Source organism: Geotrypetes seraphini, chromosome 4, assembly GCF_902459505.1.
Source record: "Geotrypetes seraphini chromosome 4, aGeoSer1.1, whole genome shotgun sequence".
NCBI lineage: Eukaryota > Metazoa > Chordata > Amphibia > Gymnophiona > Dermophiidae > Geotrypetes > Geotrypetes seraphini.
In genome coordinates this window covers 81,987,247-82,013,827 of record NC_047087.1, presented here as the reverse complement: position 1 = coordinate 82,013,827, position 26,581 = coordinate 81,987,247, and the positions used below count along the sequence as shown (strand labels likewise).

Below are 26,581 nucleotides of genomic sequence, written 5' to 3'. Positions count from 1 at the left end.
TTCAGTTGAAAGGAAACTCCAGTCATAAGAGTTGCCTTACTGGGACCAAAGGTCCATCCAGCCCATTATCCTATCTCTAACAGTTGCCAACCCAGGTGACAAATACCTGGGGCAAGATCCCAAATAAGTGAAACCAATTTTACGTTGCTTATCCTATCCCTTTTATCATTTTTGTTGCCCTTCTCTTTACCTTTTTTAATTCCACTGTATATTTTCTGAGATGCAGCAAAAGTATACAAGGTGTATTTGTACCATGGAGCAATACATAAGCAATACGAGTATAACATTGTTATTTTAGCTCTCCGTTCCTTTCCTAGTATCCCTTAACATTCTATTTGCTTTCTTTGCCGCTGCTGCACACTGAACTAAGAGTTTCAATGTATCCTCAATTTTAAATATTCTGTGCACAATATTTTATAGTTTTGTAAAGTACTACACACTTTAGCAATATAACTTTGGTAGTACATGTATGCGTGCGTATGTTTAGTAATATAACTTTAGTAGGGTGTGTGCATGTATGCGTGCATGTGCTTGCAGCATTCCCCCATGTTGTTATTCAGTATTCAGGACTGTTACTCTCTTTCTGGCTTTATGCCTCATTAGACCCAGCCTTCCCCAACAATCTCACTCATTTAAGTACTACACTTTCTAGGTCTACTGTTAAGACTGGCAAAATTAAAATTCATCAGATCAGATGTCAGTTTCAAATTTGTGGCCCCTGCTGAAACCATATTGAGTAGATTATCAAGAGAACCTTTGGGGCAGGATCTGCCATATGATGATAGAGAAGAGATGGCCTTGAAAAAAACACAGTTTCCTGGTGGGGAGAGTGATTAGGACGTTATGGAAACTGAGAAGGGGAAGAATGGGGCTAGGTAATTTGAGTGGTATAATTGGCCTTCTGGGGGGAGGGTGTTGGAGATTTTGTAAACTACAAATGTGAAAAAGAGAACTTATAGATATACCGTATTTTTCACTCTATAAGACGCACCTGACCATAAGACACATCCACCTGTAGAGGAGGAAAAACCAAGAAAAAAAATTCTGAACCAAATGGTGTGACCTGTACCCTGTCTCCCCTCTGGTAGTCTAGTGGTAGGCCTGGACAGGGTACAGGGCACGTCTAGTGGTGGACACATCTAATAGTAGACAGGTGTAGTGGCAGCCAGCAAGCCAGCCCCAAGCCAGCCAGACAGCAAGCCCCAAGGCAGCCAGATAGCCCCCCCAGCCCCGTATCTTTTTTAATCTCCCTGTTGTACCTTTTAAAATTCCCCCCCGCCCGTCATATCTTTTAAAATGCGCCCCTTGCCAACCGTCGTACCTTTTTTTTTATTTTTTTTTATTTATCAAGTTTTCATCATTATCATTTACAGATAATATTAAAGAAAGGAAAATCACAAATAAAACATAACTATTACTAACATTAGACATCTCACTAATTCCTCAAGTCCACATTAATGGGAGAAAGTATCCTAATAATCTAAAGAAATCAATCAATATAAATATAATCCTTGATCAAGGATCAACATTAATGGTGCATCAATATTTTAAACTCCAAATATTAATTCACGTGATGTCTACCTAACTTCATTAAGTTGTAAAAATTGTTCCAACTGAATCGAGTCCCAATATACATATTCAATATCTTTAAATGTAATTAAGCATTTACAAGGAAATTTTAAATAAAAGGTGGCTCCCAAATCCAACACTCTTGATTTCAAAGCTAAAAAAGCTTTTCTCCTCAATTGCGTGGCTTGGGCCACATCTGGAAAGATCAATACATTATCACCACAAAATTTCACTTGCTTATTCTGAAAATAAGCTTTCATTATTAAAGATTTATCAATTTCTCTTGCACATGTTACCAATAGGGTAGATCTAGTTTGAATTCTATCTTGAGAGTCCTCCAAAAAACCAGTTAAATCAAAATCAATTTGTTCCAACTGATCTACACCCAGCCGTCGTACCTTTTAAAATGTGCCTTATAGCCTGGTGGTCCAGCGGAGTGCTTTCTGTGTTCCTGCTTGGGCCTGCGCCACTTCTGAATGGCTGCCATCAGTTTCGTGAGCCATTCAGAAGCGGCACATTAATGCTTTATGTCCTTGCATTTATATTAAAAACACACACAAATGAAAATGGGAAAAAAAATCCCAAAATCTTATCAATACCTAATTCTGTCCTCATTCCACCTCCTCTTATCCTCCCCCCCAACAGCCTCCCACTCCCAAAGTTTGCAGCCATATATTTAGGTAACTTATTCTCCCATAGCCCCCATTTGAAAAAAAAAATCTAAACATTTATAACTACTAATAACAGGAAGAGGAGATTTTTTTTTTTCTCTGGTTTAAATAATGAGTGAGTTACCCATCATGGTGGAGTCCTGAGCAATTTCACAGAGCAGACACTGGAAGGGAAGTTTGCGAATCTGCAGCTCAGTGGACTTCTGGTAACGCCTGATTTCACATAGGGCTACTGTATCTGGCCTGTAACGATGTGGTTTCTTGACCCCGCCAATAGAGGGGGAACTCTTCCTCGTGGTTTTCATGGCCAGTTGCTTCCTCGGTGCCTTACCACCAGTGGACTTAAGGGCAGTTTGCTTGGTACGAGCCATCTCCCTACAAGCTGCTTTCTCTCAGATCTCGCACAGTGTCTGTAAAGAGCGCGAGCGGTTGGGGATGCAACGGTGCCTCTGCTGCGGGCTGGCTAGCTACAAACACAATTTGGGGGGGGGGTCATTTTAAAAAGGCACTGGAGTTGGTAAAAATTGTATCTTCACTGCATAAGGTGCACCGAAATTTTCACCCACTTTTGGGTGAAAAAAGTGTGTCTTATGGAATGTAAAATACGGTATATACCTATGCATAGTGAAGGATAAACCAAAAGGCATGAACACTAGATCAAATGGAAGGGTATTTCTATCTAAAGGCCATGGAATTGAATGTTTTTAATTTAAAAAGTGGGATTAAAATTCAGAAGGTCCTGAGTTTGCTAATATTGGTAAACCATTATGATTATGTTAACCATTTATAATTACAGAATGTGATCTACCTTTCTAAACAGGTAATTTTCAGAGGATTTGACCCCATAAATTTGCTGTGTGAAAACTGCTCTCCTGGTGTTTAGTAGAGGTGCATGTAGTTTATTCAGCAGGTCCTTTATCCCCATTTGCTGGAGCAAGTTTCTGGGGAGGCACTGGGACTGTGATTGAAACAATGCACATACTTTTTGCATTTTCAAAGCCTGCATATTTTAGCCAAAAAACATTCAACTCGCCAAAAGGTGTAAGCTCATGCAGGTACTATTTTTTTTTTCTCAATGATGCTTCAAAAAGGCATACATGTGCTTTTATTTGGAAAATATTAGTGGGAGAAAAAGTACCCATTGGCTTTCCAGCTATATAATGCAGTAAGAGAATGTCCCATATATTGTATGATCAATTACATTTCTAATATTGGACTTCATTATGGGGGAGGGAGTTGAAGCCTAAATAAAGAACTTTGCCAGGTGTGTTTATCTTTGTGTACTTCTTCCAAAAAAAATGAATTGACTAAAAAAATATTTTGAACTGAATGATACCGCCAGTGAATTACATTTTAATCTTTTCAAACATTTCTGAACTAGTATTATTGGATTGTAGTACCCAGCTCAACTGAATGAGCAAAAAAATGTCATCAGCTCTGCTGTACTCTACAATGGCATGGAAACAGTATTTCAATAGAGATTCTAGAGCACACTGAAAAGAGGACTTATTAAACATCATATCAGTTACTTGATAGAGGAGCCATAATAATTGTTTTATCTGGAAGATCCTATAGTCACAAAAAAAGATAGAATTACAATTGCAATAATTATATTAACAGAAAATATTAAGAAATAAAGGGGTCCATTTATTAAGGCGTGCTAACCGATTTAGCACACGTTAGCCCCCTCTTTTACTAAGGTGCGCTAACCGATTAGTGCACGCTAATCGAATTAGCGCACGCTAAACATTAACACATCCGTAGACTAACATGCACGCATTAGCGTTTAGCGCACACACCTTAGTAAAAGAAGGCCTAAATGTTAAGGCACCCGTAGGATATAATGGATGTCTTAGCATTTAGCATGCGCTAATCTTCAGCGCAAGCTAAATTGGTTAGCACGCCTTAATACAAGGAACCCATAGATTATAAAGATACCAAAGTAGAGACTTAAAAGCATGTTTTCTAATCTAATCTTTTATTTGTGCGTCACGCATACCTATTCAGGCTAGTCTCCTCAATGAGTTACAAATGCTTGAACTAATGAGATGACAAAATATCTAATCCAGATTCTTTAACCTAGTCAAACAGCTCCCAGTGCTGCTGTATGGCATGCAGAATACATCAGCAAAGTGTTCTATAAGCATAGCCTTGGTTAAGCATATGTTCCTGTGACTCATAAATTTCAGATAATCTCAAGATGAAATTGTACATATAGCATGAAATTAAGAGCCATCTAGCATTCCACAATGCAGTGATAGTGATGAATTAGATTTCATATCAACAGTACTTGTGTTCAACCATTCCCAATGACCACATTTTAAATGTGCATTAATCAAAATAAAGAACCTCAGACAAGTTAGAATAACTACACTGTAACATAGAAGCAATCTTATCACAACTTGCTCAGGAAAAAAGTTATACATATAATCTGACTCCAAACCAAATTTTAGGTCTTTACTGACAAGATGGTGGCAAATTATTTTCAGTTTCAACAAGCAAAATATAAGCAGTGCAAATTCTCTACTTACTAGCTACCTCCAGCGATGCGTTATGGCTCACAGCCTCTCCAAGATAATTCCTTGCAACACAAACATAGACTCCCTCATCAGGCCTGCTCTTACGTCCATGCACGATACGCAAAAAAAATAACGATCCACTGGGCAGAAGCATCCGGTGGGAGCGAGAGTCATCTTTGTCAGTTTCTACTCGTTCTCCCCCCTTGTACCATTCAATTGTTGGCGACGGCCTTCCTTCTGCTTTACAGTTCAACGTTGCTGGCTCTCCTTTCGACACAATGAGATCTGAAGGGTGTTCTACAATTCGTGGTGGGAAATCCTCTTGACGAAGACGAGAACCTAAAAGACAGTTTACAAATGTAACTATTGTTAATCTATATAAAGTAAAGTAAGCAATTAGTGTGCTGGTGACAAGGCACACAAATCATATTCCTAGGTTATATTCACAAATCAAGATCAAGATCTCACTATTTATGAGGTGCCCTTATCAGTTTTCTTTTTTTTCTTGAACTTTCTTATAATATTACGAATAACATTCAAAGTAATTGCAAGAAAATCTTATACAGAATCAGAAATATTCAACAAACTCATTTAGCATTCTAGCTCACATTATGGAGAACGAGTTGAATGAAAAACAATTCCCAAATGAAAAGAAAAAGTATAATTTACATTTCCAGAACAAAACATATTTTCTTTTATTAATCCCTCCCCCCACCCCCCAAAAAAAATAAATAAATAAACAATCAAGTAAATATTTTAAGGTGCTTTACTGTGAAGAAAACTTTCTAGATGAGTAGGATCCAAACAAATGTAAGAATTATTCCGGATTGTTACCAGACACTTACAGGGAAATTTTAAAAAGAAAGTGCTTCCCATCTCTAAAGTCTTGGGCTTTGGTTATAGGAAGGCCTTATGCCTCATTTGAGTAGGTCTAGAAACATCTGGAAATATAGGTATTGGCTGCCAACTTTAAAAAGATATATTTTTTAATAGGAAAAGTTTTCATGATCAACATCTTTTTTTTCCAGATCAGCAGCATTTCTCTTTTCACAGTATTATCCTGTGAAGATTCCCAAAAAATTAGACAAATCCAGACTATCTAGAGAACTTAACACATCTACTTCAACTTCACTTTTCTGTAATTTCACTTTCTTAGAAATATCTTTTATGAGGGTGCGCTAGCCGAAAAACTACCGCCAACTTAAAAGGAGGCGGTAGCAGCTAGCGTGTGCTAAATCCACTAGCGCACCTTTGTAAAAGGAGCCCTAAGTATTCTTAATTCCCATCTCTTCAAAAGCAATAAATATCTCCTTAAAATATTTTTTTAAGCATTTCAAGAGGAGAGAGCAAATGAGTAATAGGAAAATTCAAAAATCTTAAATTAGTAGCTCTGGCATTATTCTCCTGAGCCTCCAATTGCAAATGAATCATCAGTTGCCAAAACAGATTGACATTGAAGAGTCTGATTATCAATTTTCTCTGTTTCTTTACCCAACTGACCACGTGACCCCCTCCCCCTTCTATCAGGAATTGCACTGGCTCCCTGTGGAGGCTCCTGTGATCTTCAAGTCGGGCTGTTTATATTACAAAGTTGCCTTCTGTCAGGTCCCTTCATACTTGGCTAATATATTTTGCATAACTTCTCAGAGAAATAACAGAAGATCTCACCCTGTTAAGGGTTGTAAAAGTAAGAAATACCACGATCATACACTTTCTTTTCAAGCAGCCTTTTATGACAAAGTTTTTCCTCATCTTCTTCTCATATCACACTCTTATTTTCATTTCAGAAGAAAATTAAAAACTTATCTTTTTTAAAAAAATGTATACTTAATTCTTTGATCCTACATATTTTGTTTATTAACTAATTTTTTGTAAACCGCATTGAACTACATGGTTTTGCAGTATAGAAATCTGATTTTATGTTGTTATGTAACTGAGTTAATGTTAAATCTTGATCTTCAACTTTAAGCACCGTCTCTTCAGTAAACGTACTAAATTTAACAAGATTCTCTTTCTTGTAAGCTTTTATCCATCCTAGACACTAGATCAAAAACATCTTAAGAGAAACATCTTGTTATAAGTACATAAGTAGTCGCCTCCGCCGGGGCAGACCAGAGGTCCATCCAGCCCAGCGGTCCGCTCACGCGGCGGCCCATCATGCATATTGCCTGAGCAGCGGTCCCTGACTAATTTTATACCTACCTCTACACTTATCTCTAAACCTTCCACTGCTCTTATCTGTACCCCTCAATCCCTTTGTCCTCCAGGAACCTATCCAGGTCTTCCTTGAAACCCTGTACTGTGCTATTTCTTATCACGGCCTCCGGAAGGGTGTTCCATGTGTCCACCACCCTCTGTGTGAAAAAGAATTTCCTTGCGTTTGTTCTAAACCTGTCCCCCTTCAATTTCATCGAGTGACCCCTTGTTCTTGTGGTTTCTTTCAAATTGAAAAATCTGTCCTTGTCAACCTTTTCGATGCCCCTCAGGATCTTGAAGGTCTCTATCAAGATCCATGATACAGCACTACATTGGTTCCAATCCTTTCTGAGCCCCAAATCCCCAAAAGTACTACTTGGCATTAGTTATCTTGCTGAAATAGATGTAGGCCCATGTATATTATCTGAAGAAATCGTAGAAAGTTCTGAAATCATCTTCCCAGTATTTTCCAGGCCTTCTGCTAATATAACATCCTCCTAGAAAATGACAAGATCCAAACCACAACCATCCTAGACATAAACGCAACCAAATATCCCATCCAAACCACCATAAAACTACTAGGCATGACCATAGACAGATGCTGCACAATGCAACCGCAAATAAATAAAACAATTCAAAAATCATTCGCAATCATGAGAAACCTGAGACAAGTCCGAAAATTCTTTGAAAGAACACAATTCCAACTTATAGTACAATCCCTAATACTAGGTATATTGGACTACTGCAACATCCTCTTCCTTCCTTGCCCTGTAACCATGATTAAACAACTCCAAACAATCCAAAATACAGCTTTGAGACTCATCTACTCATTGAGAAAACACGACCACATCACTGAAGCCTTCATCAACTCACATTGGCTCCCAATCCAGGAAAGAATCCAATTTAAATTCTACTGCATACTATTTAAAACCCTACACGGAGACAGCCCATCATACCTGAACAATCGCCTCATCCAAGCACCCAGTACCAGACACAGAAAAACGCACTCCCCATTCATACCCCCCCCAATCAAAGAAGTAAAAAGAACAAAACTACACGACGGCCTCCTAGCCACTCAAGCCGCAAGGCTGGACAACCAGATCTCCAACCTTCTGATGACCACCCCAGACTATAGGACGTTCAGAAAAGAAATAAAAACCACACTTTTCAAGAAATTCCTGAAACAGCAATAACAACAAGACCTCTAAATGCTCTTAAGATCTACAACTTACCTCTCTGGCTAATCATTGTAATTCTGTCTTTTTTAAATTAACCTTTTGTAATCCGCCTTGAACCGCAAGGTAATGGCGGAATAGAAATCCCTAATGTAATGTAATGTAATGTAATGTATAGGTGGGGTAGGGCCTCCGGGAAAAAGATAAACTGCCAGTTGTGATAAAGCTGTCTCTACTCACACAGGAGGAACCTCAGTTGGTTGGAGATGAAAATCCATCAGCCCCTTAACAACAATCTAGGCCATTACCTTTTTAGGGCCTCCCTTCTGTTTACCCATTTCACTGAGAGTTCTTTTGCTCCACTGGTGCTTCTTCGGGCACACAACCATGGCTGTTTACCACAGCAGGGATGCTCTTTTGAAGATGGAGAAGGAGGTGCTTTAGCTGAAGTCTTAACATAGAAGGCATCCTCCCTCCTGCTGGAAAATCGGAGCTCACCCAGTCAGCCTCTACTTTTTAGTATTCAATATTTTTAAAAGCTCACCTAAGGTGAACTAATATCTTTTCATGCAACACGTCTTTTGTACTGTTACCATAATATATTCTATGATCTTGATATGTGCTCCTAACTTTAGCTTCTTTGAAACTCTACTAGAAGTGGGCATCTAAATTTATACCCCAAATTTCACTAAGATCCTAAATTTAGAGGCACAAAAAGTAGATGGCACCTGGGGTGGATTTAGAATGGTGGGAGGGAACTTAATGATACACTCCTAATTTTCAGCACTAAACACTGGGCCAAAATTGATAAGCTTAACGTTTAAGCTCCTAAATCAATACTGGAAGGATCTGTAGAATTGGCAATTGTTGTAGTTACATTGATATGTAGAATTTTTGTGTCTATTCCGCTTAGATTTTAAGCGAAATAGAAATTTTAAAAATAAATAAATAATTTTCAGCTGAAAAAAGAAGAAACCCCCCCCCAAAAAAAAACTTAAGGTGGGAGACCTGCATAAGCGCTGGCAACTAGCACATACCAAATTAGCCCAGGTTATTCCATACCTGTGCCTGGACATGGTCTAGCATTAAATATCCAAGGCCAATTTGTGGATCTGGTCCAGCAATAAATATCTGAAGTTAATTCTGTCTGCAGCAGCCAAACACACCAACCAACTTTAGGCCTGGCTCCAACCTGCCCTACATATCTGACACTGGAAAAGGCAGCATTAACCCAGCTACAAATATTCATCCGCAAACGGGAAGCCCTTTCCACATTCCAGTCAGGCTTCTTACTTGACATCACAGACGACTGCTGGCAACTGCTGGATAAAGGAAATGACATCCTACTTGTCTTGTTTGACTTGAGTGCAGCTTTTGATACCATTGATCACTCTATCCTCCTCACTCACCTTGCAGAAATCAGTATCCGTGATACAGCACTACATTGGTTCCAATCCTTTCTGAGCCCCAAATCCCCAAAAGTACTACTTGGCATTAATTTATCCAAACCAAAACAAATCAAATATGGAGTACCACAGGGGGCCTTATTATCCCCTCTTCTTTTTAATCTCTACATCAAACTAGTACTTGACATAGCCCAAAAATACCAAATGAAAATCCACTGGTTCACTGATGACATTCAACTATACCTACCACTAGAAGCAAATTGTGACGCCCAGACCACAACCATGCACAACTGCTTATCTGAAATTAAACATTGGATGACCTCGAAAAAATTTCAATTGAATGCCTCCAAGACTGAACTACTATGGATTAGGAAAGAAAAATGGGAATCAACTACCTTGATGGCAAAGATGAAGTATGGAGCCTAGGAATTACTCTTGGCTCAAACCTATCACTCTCCAAACACATCTCACAAGTAGTCTCTTCATCCTTCTAACTACCTCCACCAGCTCTGAAAGATAAGAAACTACTTCACAGAACAAAACTTCACCCAACTACTATATGCCTTTGTCTTTACATGCCTGGATTACTGCATCACTTTATTGAATGGTCTTACAGCAAAAAAAAAAAGCCACCATACGACTACAGCAACTTCAAAATGCAGCAACAAGACTACTAATTCCAAGGCCTGAAACTAATTATACTTTCCATCTTGAATCTCATGTACTGACATAATGTATCTTTATTGTAACCCACCTGCACCCCATGTACTGACAAAACGTATCTTTATTGTAACCCATGTACTGACTAAATGTATCTTTATGGTAACCCACCTGTATCCCTTACACTGACAAAATGCACCTTGATAGTAAACCACTTGTATTGTAACCCACTTGCATCCCATGTACTGACTAAATGTATCTTTATTGTAAACCGTTTCTATCCCATGTACTGACTAAATATATCTTTATTGTAAACCGCTTCGAACTTCACGGTATAGCGGTATATAAGAAATAAATTATTATTATTATTATTACTAAAAACCCTACAAGCCCATGACTCAGTCTCTCCAGCACTGATATCGGCCCACAGGCTGTCCATAACCAAACGTTGCATTTTCAAAGGCCTAATGTTGGTATATAAATCCCTCTACTACATGACACCCAAATACTTCTCAGACAAACTTCCTCTCTATACCCCAAAGAGAACACTCCGCTTCCAAGATGAAATATGCCTACATACACCATCAGGGCACAACCTCCAACACCATTCAGCCTGGAAATGATACTATTCCCATTTCTTACCAAACCTGTGGAACAGTCTACCTCCTCATATCAGAACCTATTCTATGGATGCGTTGGCACGCATTAGCATTTAGCGCGTGCTACGACACACTAGCACGCCTTGGTAAAAGGACCCCAAAGTCTAAAATCTCTTTCCACCTTATAAAAAAAAAGTCCATTTTCTCTAACCAAACATAGAACTTCATCCTAATAATAATTAACTTCCTCACACAATGTGACTTTTAACATCCCTAATAAAACGAATACTCTTACAATAATGCTCATCACTGATACTTGAGCAGACAGGAAATGGAACAGCAGAGAACAAACATTTTACAAGAAAATACAATGGCTACAATTTGGTAATAGAATAGGTTATGCAATTGGTACAAGTTAAAGGGAGTGCCTCAACAGGATCTCAGAGTCCCACAATATAGATTATCTAGGATACTCTGAAGAGGAACTGTTCAGACATTACCCAAATATTTCCTCTGCACATGACTGACTACCAGGAATGTACCAGATAAATCAAACCCAGTGTAAATACGAGTGTGAGTAGTATTTGTACTTGGTAAGAAATGCATTTGCTTAAAAACAAGGAAAAATAAACAGCACTACAATTTCAAAAGAAGCTATAATAAAATAAACTTGTTAAGTGGAGAGTGTCTGTCTTTTCTTTACAACCATTATCAGCTTGGCAACCATTCTGAGGCCTGTCCTTCAAATTTATAGGTTGCAAGAGTTTAATGCAAATACAATAGGAGTTTGCTTTAGGGCCTCTATGATGGTTTAAAAAAAAACCCCAACCGTCTCATTCAGAATTGTTTTAGTAATAACTTTGATTTAAATAATAGGATTTTTTTTCAAAATGGATACCAAGATGCTCTATGCTTAAATAATTTTTAAATGGACATATGTATGTCCCTCTCTCTCTGGAGTGGATAATTGGATACCATGCCTGGACTCCAGAACATCTCATAAAGAGGGAGAAGAAAACATTTTACCCATTCATATCTACTCATAATGAAACACTAAAATTATTTTCCTTTACAGAACAGGTAGCAAAGAAGAGAAAATGCATCTTGCTACCATAGCCTCTAATGCACGTTTAAGCATTTTTTTTTTCCTTTGCAGGTGTAAATTAATCATAGCTTTAACACTGAGGAAGGAAGTTGTCAAGGAACAGAAAAAGGCAAGCTTTTATTGCACTTTGATTTATCATGGGAGTCACCCACCTGTGGTATCACAGTACCTCAAGTTACCATAGTAAATGAATGACACCATTTGTGAGCGGCTTCATAAGCAGTGTTATTCCAGCTGCCTAGGAGCATCAGGTCTCACAGCTGTGACCGGATGCTCTCAGGGCATATCTTAAAAGGGACGTACACTGCCCCCCCCCCCCACCCAATCAGAAACTCCCAGCCCCCAAACTTTCCAATCAGAAGCCCCTTGGTTGAAAACTCCACCCCCAGCCTCCAGGGACTCACTGGCAATGACCTGGTGGTCTAGAGCAGTGGTCTCAAACTCACGACCCGGGGACCACATGCGGCCCGTCAGGTACTATTTTGAGGCTCTCGGTATGTTTATCATAATCACAAAAGTAAAATAAAACAGTTTCTTGATCATATGTCTCTTTAGGTATAAAATTACAATATTATTATTAAAACTTAGCCAAAAGGAAAGATTTATAAACTATAAAGAGTTTTACTTCATGCAAAATTGTCATTTCTTTAATAAGACATTAACTATTTTTTCTGAGGCCTTCCAAGTACCTACAAATCCAAAATGTGGCCCTGTAAAGGGTTTGAGTTTGAGACCACTGGTCTAGAGCATCTCCAAGGTGGGAACAATCACATTTACTCTTGCCCTTAATCTGTGTTTTCTGCTAATACGGTGCCCCTGAGCAGAGGCATTCCCAAGGACAGAGCTATAGTGGAACTTGGACTTAGGTGCCTACTTTAAAATGTATGCGCACAGAAGTATGTACTTTCCTAGTGCTAATTTTGCAAAGGGAAAATGTGCAGGTATTTTCCTTTAGAAAAGTGGTTCCCAAACCTGTCCTGGAGGACCATCAGCCAGTCAGGTTTTCGGGATAGCCCTATTGACTACGCATGACAGAGATTTTCATATAATGGAGGTGACAGGCATGCAGATCTGCCCCATGCATAGTCAATAGGGCTATCCTGAAAACCTGATTGGCTGGTAGTCCTCCAGGACAGGGTTGAGAACCACACTGAGTTGCTAAAATTGTTGTCAAGATAGTATGACTTAAGAAATGTTCAGTAGATATGCACATAATGAAGAATGTGTGTACTGTATACATAGGACTCCTTTTACGAAGTCACATTAGCGGTTTTGTAAAAAGGGGGTAATTATATTTTTATCTTTATTTCCTCAGTTACTGAAGATATGAAAAGCCTTCAACAAAGGTCATATATAGTTAAATGAAAACCACAATACTACCAAGAATCTTCAATAAGGAACTGGAGTTCTTCTGTTAGTTGGATGAATATGTACGATTACCTTACTAATAAAGTACTAAGTAATTGAGCATTACAGTTCCTTATATGTTAGTGCTAGTTGCACTCAGCAGGTTGGTTCATTTATACACCTATGTTGTATGTTCATGCTAATACTTGTTCTTTTTCATGAGTTACTGAGCAGAACAGAAATGTATGTTATTTCCGGGGAAGTTCCCCATGCCACTCCTCTTTTCTCTTGTTACAATGGATCTCAACCGCTTTGGTACAAACTGAAGAGGGAGCTGGAAGATGTGACTGACACTCTTCTCTGCAAGTGGTTTGCAAGCATGGATTGATCACCTAATGTACAGACTCCAGTGTGTATTAATATAGGATTACCATATGTCTCCAGAAAAAGGAGGTTGGATTGAGACATCTGGGTTTTATTCCCATTGCTTTCAATGTTTGTCATTCCATGTCTTCCATGCTATGTTTCATCATGCATGCTTGCCTAACAATTTTTGCTAGTGATGTCATACTACGTTAGCCATGCTTTGTAATACTATGTTTACTGTGCTGTTTTGCTGACCTAAGCTCGCCATGCTATGTCTCACCATACCATGTTTTGCCATATTACATTTTTTACCATGTTTTTAAAACTTTGTTTTGCGACCTTTGTCGGACTTGCCCCAGGTACATTAGATAGATTGTGAGCCTGCCGGGACAGACAGGGAAAATTGCTTGAGTATCTGAATAAATTCATGTAAACCATTCAGAGCTCCCCTGGGAGCATAGAAAATTGAATGAATGAATGAATAAATAAAAATCATCAGATCTTGAAAATTAAGAAAACAGTGACATTGAGTTAATCTTAGTCCAGGCAACAAGAACTTCTTGAGATGCTCACCTTAAATCATTTCTGTGGGTAACCTTAAAATAAACTAACATAATGAGTCTGTCCATTTAACAGATTTTTTTTTTTTTTTTTTTTGCTACTTCAGTAACTTAACCTTTCACTTGAAAAGCTCACAAAACTGCTGGAAGCAGAGAAGGACAAAGACCTATCAGTTTCTGATTGGCACTTCAGAAGAATTACCAGGAAAGGTAGTGACACACAAGCCAGAGGGATGTAATGACCTTGACAACCAAGTTACTATCATCTTTCTGCTCACACACTACTTGCTATGAAAAAGGATCCCCCCTTATATTTTAAAATTCTCAAGCCAGTTTCATTTACCATGTTCTTTATCTAGTAAAAAATCTTCAATTATTACCACAATATAAATCTGAACAATACTAAATCTATACATTTTCTATTCAGCATTTCTTCTCACAAGGAGAATTTTTGTTTGCGGTAGAGACATTCCACATAACAGATACCAAATACTCTGTATTTAATATGTTCTATCAGCACATTATGCCATGCTCATTACTGTTAGAAGAAACTGTGTTCTAAAACTGGAAAACGATAGCTTGTATCATGTTCACTCTTACAGTATGTAACCCACTTATTCAAAGCCAAAACAGACCTCAGTCATTGTTAAAATGAGGCATATATCGTATATACTCAAATATAAACCGGGATTTTTGGGCCAAAAAAATTGGTCCATAAATGGGGGTCCCGGTTTATATTCGGGTCATCCCTCAGTGACCACCCAAAACCCTCCTGGACTTCCTGCAGGCCTCCCATCTCCTGCCCCGGCCGACACTTAACAATTACCACCCTCCCTCCTTCACTCTCTCGCGTACCCGTTTGTTCCCTGGTGGTCCAGCGTGTACCCCTGCTGAAATCCTCCAGAAGATTGTAAAGGTAAGTAGCCAGAGGCGCACCAGGGCCGGCACACAGGAATGAGCTTTTCATGCTCCCGGATGGCCCTACATCGCTCCTTGATAGGCTGCCAGAAGTTCTCGTGGGATTCGCGGTTCTTGCGGCAGCCTATCAAGGAGCGGTGCAGGGCCAGCCGGGAGCACGAATAGCTCGCTCCTGCATGCCAGCCCGGGTGCGCCCACACAGGCTAGAAGTAGCAGTGATGGGAGCACAACAGGAATGTGAAGAGGTAGCAGTCGTACATGAGTCCCTCATTCTGTAGGGCAAGGAAAGCAATTTCTGGGGTTACTACTAGCACAGGATGTAGTATCAGACCTTTTTTTGACCCTGCTCCCATCCCGACCTTGAAAAGTACATCTTGAAAAACATATCCTGTTGCTATGTTCCGTTTAAGTACACACAGATAACTGGCTTCCCACATCACAAATATTCTAGCATCTAGGAGGGATGCAGTCATAAGCCCACAAGTCAAAGAGGGCAACATCTGCTGGATTCATAAGTGATGGCTCATGTCTACGTTAAGCAGCAGCTCTTGGTTAGCTCACTGTTTGGCGTTAGTTCACAATACTCAACAGGATTACCTGTAGCAGTTCTAGTGTTTCTAGAAATTACTTATTTAGTAATAAATGAAAAAAAAAAAAAAAAGTCAGCATGATCACATCCATTTTGAAACCATTAGGTCACTTTCACAGCAATGGAGCAATCATCATGTAAAGTTCCACCAAATAGCGAACTCAGTTACACTTACTCTTTATATTAGAACAAATTCCTAATTTTACAGACTTAACATATTTAACAAGTTGATACAATAGTGTTTTTCCCCTTCCCCTGTTTGCAGTCTCAGACATGTCTATGTGAGTGTTTTTTGGAGGAGGAGAGATATGGTAATATGGATTTTGATGGGGCAGCAGGGACGTCGGAAATATATAGTAAATGTAATTGAAGTGACGACAGATTAAAGACCTGAATGGTCCATCCAGCTTGCTCAAGTCACACACATTATCAATTCATGATTAAACCAACAATGAATGTGATATAAAATATTGTGAACTGAATATGGTGCATGTGTGTGCCGATGGGAAGAGTGCATGCATGTGCCATGGGTTGCATGGCAGATGTATATTTGGTGGGTATGTCACCATGTTTGCAGTTTAAGAGGTGGCCGGGTATGGAGATGTGTGAGGGCAAGACATATGTAACTGCTAGCGCTCTTTTATAGAATTGGCCTATACGTGAGTAATATATCAAGAAGCAGAAAGCTATGAGGTGTTGGGACATGCATGAAACGTGTTCCTTCCAGAGAATGAAAATTTAGCCATGCATAGGGAGTAAATAAAGTTGAGGAGATAGGAAGAGAGGAGCCTTAATCCATTTGAGAGTGTTCGAAAAGGTTTGGACAAATTCCTGGAAGAAAAGTCCATAGTCTGTTATTAAGACAAGGGGGAAGCCTCTGGCTTGCCCTGGATCAGTAGCATGGAATGTCGCTACTCTTTGGGTTTTGGCCAGGTACTAGTGACCTGGATTGGCCACCGTGAGAACGGGCTACTGGGCTTGATGGACCATTGGGCTGACCCAGTAAAGCTATTCTCTTATGTAATTTCAAAGATTTAGAGAGGCCACAGACAGCAGGAAATGGCTGGGCCCAAACCAAAGAGTAAAGACGGTTGGCAGAGAGAAAACCCTTGAGAGACACTACTGCAGAAACAGGGTTTTATTATATTTGTCCTTGTTTTTCATGTCTTTATACAGCCAAGCATATTAGTGCTTCAGATGTCCAGAAGGCTTAGTTCTATGGCTGTCCCCAAGGAGGCAAATGTCTCACATCCTGAACATTCAGCAATTGCCAGTTATGTCCGGAGAAGCACATCGAATGCTGAGCTTTGCAGCATCAGAGGGCAGCTCCCATGTTCTTGCCACAGAAAGGAGCATTTTAGTGCATGACATCCAAATGCTTCACAATGTGCCTTCTGATGTGAGTGGCGGGTGAGGGGGGGGGAGGTCTCCTGAGCAGAGGAAAGAGATGCTATAGTTTTTAGCCGTCTGTAAAATATTGGTGATTGAACTGCAAGCTGGGAATATTGTTCCTGTAACCTTTGAAGAGATAAGAAACCCAGCTCTCAAGCATATGAAAGTCCTACCCAAGCAAACCTACAGTAGTAGCTAAAGATGTTATTTGGTCAGTTTTGAGTTAAATGGTGAATGCTCTGCTTGCCCACACAGACTCTTTCCTGGGTAGTTTTACCCTTTAAGAAGCAACAGTTGGTCTTGGAACATAAGTATCATATATAATCAAATATAAACCAAGATTTGGGGCCAAAAAATGATATTAAAAATTGAATTTGGCTTTATATTCAAGACCTACCTCCTTTCCACCCCCCATGGCATTCAACATTCCTCGCATTCCCTCCCTCTCCAGAATCTACCACCACAGCCACTGCCCCAAAACCTGCAGAGATCCCATTTAGTCCCTCCCTCCCCCTCTCCCAAACAAGCACAGCTTCCATTTACTTCCTCCCTCTCTCCCCCTGAACATATAAAGCCACCAACCCCACCCTCGGACCCACTGGTAAGCCTCCCTTGGCCTACACTACTACCCTGCGGCCTAAGTGAGACACTTTGGCAGGAGCAATCCCCATTCATTCCTGAACATGCCATCTCTGTACAGTAGTAAAACATGGAAGCCATGACTTTCAGTGTCTGTCTCACAAGAAAGTTGCTGGAGGTTGCAGCAAGTATTTTGGGAGTGGAGTCAGCATAAGCTGGAAGTCAGGGCAGCCATTTTTACTACAGAAACGGCATGGCACTCTTGCCCCAATGTGCCTCAAGACCATCAGGGCAATATGTTAGGTTTGGGGGAGGGGGTTAGTTTGGGAGCTCTGTTAGTTTGGGGACTGCAACAGCAGTGGTGGGGAAAGAAGGAAAAGGAAAATGAGGGAATGCTGAGCACCATAGAAGAGAAAGGGAAGGAAGCATAGAAGGGGGCTATGGTAGAATGCTGGCAAGTAATCCCTCAGTTTGTATTCCTATAAATGGTTGGCTTGGCTAACTTAGCCAACTGGAGGCTTTTGTGACTTTACTAAGGAGCTTAACCTTCAGATTTATTAATTTTCCTGTGCATACTACAATAGCCTGTATCCCAAATATGGCAAAACAAGGCAGGCCTTCTATGATCTCTTTCCCTATTATAGAAAGACAGATCAGGAAGGACTGGAGTGGGATTGGATGGCAACTCTAACAGCTAGGAAAACCAGTGCTGGGCAGACTTCTATTGTCTGCGACCCAGAATAGCAAGGACAGATCAATGACAAGAATACATATTTTCTACCACATTCAGAGGGGGAAGGGAAGACACCTCAAGGCTAATATCAAATAAACTGTTGTTAATTACCAACATTGATGGATTGCTGGTTTAATCAATTATTGGCAATAAGTGTAACTATGCTGCAAGCAAACCGATAAAACCATTCCTATGATTGCGTCAAATAAAACTGGTTGATATTGTGGTAAACTGCCAACTGCCCTGTTTTTGAAGCCAGTATCTGATCATAATGGAGTGTGACCTGTAAGCAGCAGCAGATGCAGCTCTGGCTGCCTTGTTGGGTAGACCAGATGGATCATACGGGTCTGCCATCATATATTATGTTACTAATGTGATATGCTTTATTTAGCTTCCCATAATTATATAGCAATTAATCTTTCCTAAGATATGATATGCAGTTTTGAAATTTAATTTCCTTTAGTTTCCACTCATTCGAAGACTTTGACAGATATAAAAACTTTCCTTTTAGGTTCTCTTTATTCTGTAGTATTCCTTTATTTTACACTCTGATTTGTGAACTCTTATGCAAGATTAATCTTGTGTATCCTTTCTAAACTAAACTAAAGCTTAACTTTGTATACCGAGTCATCATTCTGAGAAGGCTCAACTCGGTTTACAGCAATTAAATAAACAGGAATGATTTACAAATGATAAATAGAAGATAATAGCAAAATTTCAAAAGAATTAATTTTCAAAATGTTTGGCAAACTGAGTAGTTTTTAAAGATTTACGGAAAAATTTAAATGAACTGGAACTCCTTAAAAAAAAGGGAAGATCATTCCAGAGTTGAGAGAGTTTAAAAGACCAAAGACTAACTGAAGATCTTGACTCCTTTAATCCATTTTTTAGAAGGGAGAGATTAAATTGCTGGATATCTCTTGCAAAGACTGACTGCTAAGTACAGATGAACTTATAAAAAGAACTTTGTATAAAATAGATTTAACAAATACAAAGTATATCTTTCTTAAAAAAAAAAAAAAAAAGCCCATCAGGCACACATACAAATAGAATACTATTACTGTAGTAAGAAAAAAAAATAAATCATACCATATTATATGCAATCTGTTAACATCCACTAATCTTGAGAGCATAAAAAGATAGCAATCATGCAAGGAAAAAGGAAACTTTCACATTCCCATCAAAACAGGAAAAAGGGACCAAGAAATAACCTAATTCAACAAGCTACTTCCAACCCACATAAGCTACTTAAACACTATAGAAATAAGTAATAGTAGCAATAGCAGCAACAGCATTATTATAACAAATCTCATGTCTGATTATCCAAAGTGCTTTGTAGGTGTTGGGGAGCATAGAAGATGAAATTTACCCTTACCTGATGATTTCCCTTTCCTTGAGTTTTGCAGAATCAGTCCAGACTTACAGGTTATGTCACCCTACCAGCAGGTGGGAGGCAGAGAATCTTAACTGTCTCAGTAGCATCACCAATTAAGGGTGTGGTACAGCCTAGGACAGGGATGCCCAATGGACAATCGTGATCAACCAGTAGATTGCAAAGGCAATGCGAGTCAATCGCATTGTCTTTGCAATCTTTTTTCTCCCTGCTGCTTCCCCAAGCCAGGTCTGGTGCGTACAAGCGCCGGATTCACAAGACTTCACCTCCGATGTGAATTCTGGCATTGGAGAGGAAGTTCTGGGCCAGCCAATCGCTGCCTGGCTGGCCTGGAACTTCCTCCCCAACATTAGAATTGATGTTGGAGGTGAAGTCTTGTGGGCCCGGCGCTTGTAGCTCAGAGAAGCAGCAGGGAGAAATTGGTGTGGTGGCTTGAGGGTGGGGGTAGGGAAAGAATCGGGGAAGTGGAAAAACGACACGATGGCTTGGGGGGCAGGGGGAGAGAGAAAGAAAGGCAGAAAGAAAGAGGGGGGCAGAGGGAGAGAGAAAGAAAGGCAGAAATAAATAAATATTGGCTTTACAGAAGAAGGAAGTGTAACCAAAGACTCATGAAATCACCAGACAAAAAGATAGGAAAAATGATTTTATTTTCAATTTAGTGATCAAAATGTGTCCGTTTTGAGAATTTATATCTGCTGTCTATATTTTGCACTATGCCCCCTTTTATTAACCGCAATAGCGGTTTTTAGCACAGGGACCTATGAGCAGCGAGAGCAGCACAGGGCATTTAGCATAGCTTCCTGTGCTAAAACCACTATCGCGGTTTAGTAAAAGGGGAGGGGGCATATTTGTCTATTTTTTAATAGTTTTATTGAGGTGACATTGCATATTTTAAAGTCATCTGCCTTGACCTCTGGAAAAAAAACCCTCAAATACAAATGATAATTAACATTTTCTCTGCGTACAGTGTGCTTTGTGTTTTTTACAAATTTTATTGTTGGTAGATCATTTTGACTTGGTCATTTTAAAAGTAGCTCACAAGCCAAAAAAGTGTGGGCACCCTTGGCCTAGGACATGTATTTATGTCAACGCCGAGCTAAAAATTAACTAAATAAACTGGCATACACATGTAATTTATTATCAACCAGGGAACCCACTGCAGACACCAGAGCATTAAAGAAAAATTACCAGGCAGATAAGGGCCGGGTATGTGATGTCATCAAAGTGTACCAGCCCTCCAACAGAAGCTCTGCTTCCTGGTTTCTGTCAAGGTACAACAGCATCTCTGATGGAAACAAGCAGGTAAAAGAAGATGGCAATGCAGGGTAGCAGTAGAATAACAGAGAAATAGATGGTACAGCAAATTTTCTCCTGCTGGAGTCCTACAAGGCAGATAAGTGTGCTCCCCATCAGAAGCTCCGCCTCCAAGTCTATTTCCATCAGAGACATCATTGTACCATGGTCAACATGGCTGATGGCAATGCAGGTTAGCAAGAGCAGCAGTAACAATCCTAAAGGAGTCCAGGAGATCCCCTGCCACCATTATTTTCCCCTACTACAAACGCAGTGGCATTAGCTACTTACCTGTATAGTCAGCAGTGCTATCAATACATATAATGCCACTGAATAAATAATTTGAAATATCTATACATTTCAAATTATTGCATAGACATCCTACTGAAAAATGGCTTCTTCATTTATAAGCTTCAGTTGCAATAAAGTAAATAATTGTTAGATTTTAAGTATGTGAATAGAAATAAAGCATTTTTTCAGTACCCCAAACACTTTAAAGATAGATGTTTTTTCACTTACCCCCTCTTTTACTAAGGGCTCCTTTTACTAAGCTGTGACAGTGCTTTTAGCCCACGCGCTAGGTGCTAACGTCAGCATTCAGCTGGTGTTAGTTCTAGCTGCATAGAGTGGGGTTAGAGCGCACGGCAATTCAGCGCGCACTAAAAATGCTAGCGCATCTTAGTAAAAGGAGCCCTAAAGTGCGTTAACCGATTAGGGCGCGCTAATCGATTTAGTGTGCGCTAAACGCCGACACATCCATAGACTAACATGCACGCGTTAGCGTTTAGCATGCGCAGATCGGTTAGCGCACCTTAGTAAAAGAGGGCCTTAGTATTGTGAATACAAGTGAGGGATTAATACAATTCATGAAACTGAATTTTGCATTACACCTGCCCCCCCTCTTTTATGAAATTGTGGTAGCAGTTTCTCGCGCTGCTCCCGACGCTCACAGGAACTCAATGAGAGTTGGCAGCAGCGCAGCTCCCCGCGCTAGAAACTGCTATTGCAGTTTTGTAAAAGGAGGCCTTGGTCTCAATATGTCAACATATTAAATGTCAAAAAAGAATCTTAAGAAATGGTTAGTCAATGTGAGGTGAATGGACTTTCTGGTTTAAAATGATTTGAGATGTCTGCATTCCTTAAGGGATTTGTAAAACTAATCCCTTAAAGGGCTGTTTGAAATACTTTTGTATCTTAAAATACTGTATATACAAATAATTCTACCCTTCTTTTTTAAAATTGTATTAGTCCTGTTCCAGGCAAAAAAAAAATCATTTAACAAGACTTCTGCAGATTTGAGAAAAAGGAGACATTTATTAATTGTCAACTTTTCAGCCTCATCTTTGAACCTTTTAAAGTAGATCATCATGCGACTGCAATTCAAAAATACTTGCTACTCTTCTGCAAGTTTTACCAAAAGACTGGAAGAGGGGATTGGAGGATTTTGTATATGTAGACGATAAATTGATGTCATAGAATGTAATCCCATTTGTAGCTAAGGTAGTACATGCTTGGAATCAAAGTTGGATTACTTATCATAGAAGATGAATGGGCCATTCTTTGATTGTGGAAACCTTTTATCTGAGGTCATATTTCTCTATATTAAATCTTGTTATAGAAATTTCTGGAGAAAAAGAACATGCTGTAAAATGTTTATTTGAATGTTTGTTAATTCTAGCTTTATGCAGTTCTGCTCCTATTTAGGGCATTGTATCTTAAAAAAGAAAAGTACTTATGGGAAAAAAAGTTGGAATAATGTTTCTGCAGAGAATTCTCACGCCTTATTTTGCTTGTGTAACAAGAGCCCCAGGAAATCCCTCACATTAACGAATTCCTAGAGATACAGAGAAAAGTTTTGCTGTTTTGGGTCCTGAGGGGTAGAGGAGACTAAATTTTCAAGGTCCTGATCTGGAGCACTTCTTATCCAGTTACAGTACTCACAGGACCAGAGCAAAGTTTGTTCATAATGCTTTTCCAAGGATAGTGCCAAGTCTAGATCTTGGGGGTCAGGATTTAGAGCCCACTTTAAGCATCAGGCTCAGTACTGGCAGAATAGGAAACGTCTCATCTGTCTGGGTGACCTGAGGCCAAATGGGACTGCCTTTTCAATGGGCCTGGAAGACAAGCTCCTCTGCAGCTGCTTCTAAGGATTCTCATTGAGGTTCATGGGCCACCTCCTGGAGGTTCAAGTACAGAACTGCCTTGCCATGTTCCATCAGGAGTGGACCCTCATCACTTCAGACCAGTGGATCCTGGAGGTGGCCTGTAAGGGTTATGATTTGGAATGTCCAGAGCTGGTTTCTGACACCTTTATGGTGTCACTTAAGAAGGATATGGCAATACTCGAGAGGGTTCAGAGGAGAGCGACATGTTTGATAAAAGGTATGGAAAACCTTTCATATACGGAGAGACTGGAGAAACTGGGGCTCTTTTCCCTGGAGAAGAGGAGGATTGGAGGGGATATGATAGACTTACAAGACCATGAAGGGCATAGAAAAAATGGAGAGGGACAGATTCTTCAAACTTTCAAAAACTACAAGAACGAGAGGGCATTTGAAAAAGCTGAAAGGGGACAGATTCAAAACCAATGCTAGGAAGTTTTTCTTCACCTAGCGGGTGGTGGACACCTGGAATGAGCTTCCAGAGAGCATGATAGGACAGAGTACGGTAATAGAGTTCAAGAAGGGATTAGACAATTTTCTGAAGGAAAAGGGGATAGAGGGGTATAGATAGAGGACTACTACACAGGTCCTGGACCTGTTGGGCTGCCACGCGAGCAGACTGCTGGGCACAATGGACCTCTGGTCTGACCCAGCATAGGCACTTCTTATGTTCTTATGGTTCTCCCCTTAAGGTGTGAGTGGTTGAATACAGTACATGTTACAATGACTATTCCAAAAAGGAATGTGAAGTCTGTTCTTAACCTGAACATAGGCAGATGTTATTATCTACTTTGTGGCGCCAAAGAAGGCTTCTTCTGGCATAGTCTAGATATGAAAAAGGTCAATGCTTTACTTCAGATGACTCACTTGAAGGAAAACCTTTTAAATAAGTGGTCAAACTTGGAGAGTTTCTGACATTTCTGGATGTCTCAGTTGTGTAATTCTACATTGACTTCAGTTAAACTCTTCCTCTACTTTTGTGCTATGGGGCAGCGCTTTCAGTTTCAGATATTCCCATTTGGGTTAGTAAGAGGCCCAAGAATCTTTTCCAGTCTTGATGGCCAATCTTAATTATCTCATTTTGGTGAGCTTGCCTCAACACACCTAATCAGATTTCAAAAATTATTTCTGAATTTCCTGATGACACTTTTATATTGACACATGGCATTATGTCGAGATTCAGGTACATAACTGGAAATAGAACAAATGAAGAGAGATATTGACCTGTTTTGCTAAGAAATGCAAGGTCATGCATTTGGGCTGCAAAAACCCAAGAGAACAATACAGTTTAGGGGGTGAATAACTTTTGTACACAAAAGAGGAGCAGGACATGGATGTGATAGTATGTAATGATCTTAACGTGGCCGAACAGGTTGAAAAGGTGATGGCAAAAGCTAGAAGGATGCTAGGGTGCATAGTGAAAGTAAGAAAAAGGAAGTATTGATGCCTCTGTTTAAGACTGGTGAGACCTCATTTAGAATATAGTGTACAATTCTGGAGACCACATCTTAAAAAAGATAAACAGGATGGAGTTAGTCCAGAGGAAGGCTATTAAAATGGTTGATGGTCTTAGTCATAAGGTGTACGGGGACAGGCTTAAAGATCTCAACATGTATACTTTTGTGGATCGGCAGGAGAAGGGAGATATGATAAAAGATGTTTAAATACCTATATGGCAAAAATGCACATGAGGCAAGTCTCTTTCATTTGAAAGGAAGCTCTGGAATGAGAGGGCATACAATGAAGTAAGAGGTGATAGGTTCAGTAGTAATCTAAGGAATTTTTTTTTTTACAGAAAAGGTGGTAGATGCATGGAATAGTCTATCGGTAGAGGTGATGGAGACTAAAACTGTCTTAATTTAAGAAAACATGGGACAGGCAATGGGATCTCAGGGAGGGGAGGAGATGGTGGATGCTGTGGATGGGCAGACTGGATGGGCCTTTATCTGCCATCATGTTTCTATATTTCTATGTTACTATTATGTCTCTTACTCAACTTAGTACAATATGAGCAAACCATGGTACTTTGACGTTTCTACATGATTGAAGACAGAGATTGATTGTTATTCAGGTAGAAATGATAATAAGTAGAACAGTGGATTACAAAAATGTATGTTATGAATTCGTGATAATTAAGAACCTTATGCTGCCAACGATTGGGAAGTTTCCTTTGGCTCTTAGACTTTATGGAAATGATATTCAAGGTAGTGCTATAGGCAACAGCACACATGAGAACCCTCTAGGGTGCACTGTTGCCACACTGGTCCCCCAAGTACAAACAATCCAAGGTCTGGCTCCTGAAACACCCTCTAGTGTCATGGGACTTCCATTGACTCTCAAAGTTGAATGTGTATGGGGCTCATTTTTTAAAAGAAAAATATATCCAAAAAGTAGCATAAAGGGTCATTTGGACATTTTGAGCTCCTTTTACTAAGATGCGCTAGCATTTTTAGCGCACGCAGGATATTACTACGTGGTATGCGGCTAGAACTAATGCCAGCTCAAATGCTGACATTAGCATCTAGCACGCGGGGCAATGTAGCGCGCGCTATTCCAAGCGTTAATGCCCTAATGCAGCTTAGTAAAAGGAGCCCTTTGTTTGCTAAAACGTCTAAACTGCCATTTTTAAAATACATTTTTTTTAGATGGTTTTCTATGCTGTTTGCAGGGCATCTAAATCTCAAGGGGGCATGTTTATGGCGACTTACAAATTGGATGTTTTCCGCAATTATGGAACACTACAGAAAATGTCCAAGACAAAAATTTGGATATGACATGGGAATAAAACATTTGAATCTTCCAACCTGAAAGATAATTGACCCAAGTTAAGGTGATTCATTGAATATCAGGGCAGTGGGATTTAAATAAGGAGTTGCATCATCTGCCCATTTAAATCCTTTTGAATATCAAGCCCGATACATATAAGTGGATCCAAATGTATAATTGACTTTTGAAGATTAACTTTGTGCCCAATTATTTAAAAAGCTTAAACAACTCGGTCAAGTAAAAGCATGACAATTACTATTTAAGCAAAACTGGCGTCCAGCAATGGTCTCCAGGTTTTTTCGTGTAAAGGGTCACAGTGAGAATGCAATAAATCTTTTTGGTGGTCCTCAGAGCTTTCAAGCTTCCACATACTACTAATTTTATAAATCTCCTTGACCTGCTTGTTAAGACTGGGTGTTAAACATTAAAAATTAATACTGGTATTTATTTTGTAACACTTCAAGGATATATCACTTTATTTTGGATTGTCGACAGATTGTCGACAGTAGCAAATTCCATAAATGAGACACCTGATTAACACACTTGAGGAATTGTTTGCAGTTACTGTATCAAATGAACAAGA

General features: G+C 39.6%; 1 protein-coding gene across 2 annotated transcripts in view; it reads right to left on the bottom strand.

Annotated features, from left to right (window-relative positions):
• LOC117359264 (roundabout homolog 1) overlaps nt 1-26,581 on the bottom strand; it is a 613,895-nt gene that overhangs the window by 495,423 nt on the left and 91,891 nt on the right. For both annotated transcript variants that reach the window (XM_033941733.1, XM_033941732.1), the window contains exon 2: nt 4,772-5,098. In XM_033941733.1, coding sequence (XP_033797624.1) covers nt 4,772-5,098 — 327 coding nt within the window. The remainder of the gene's footprint in view (nt 1-4,771; nt 5,099-26,581) is intronic.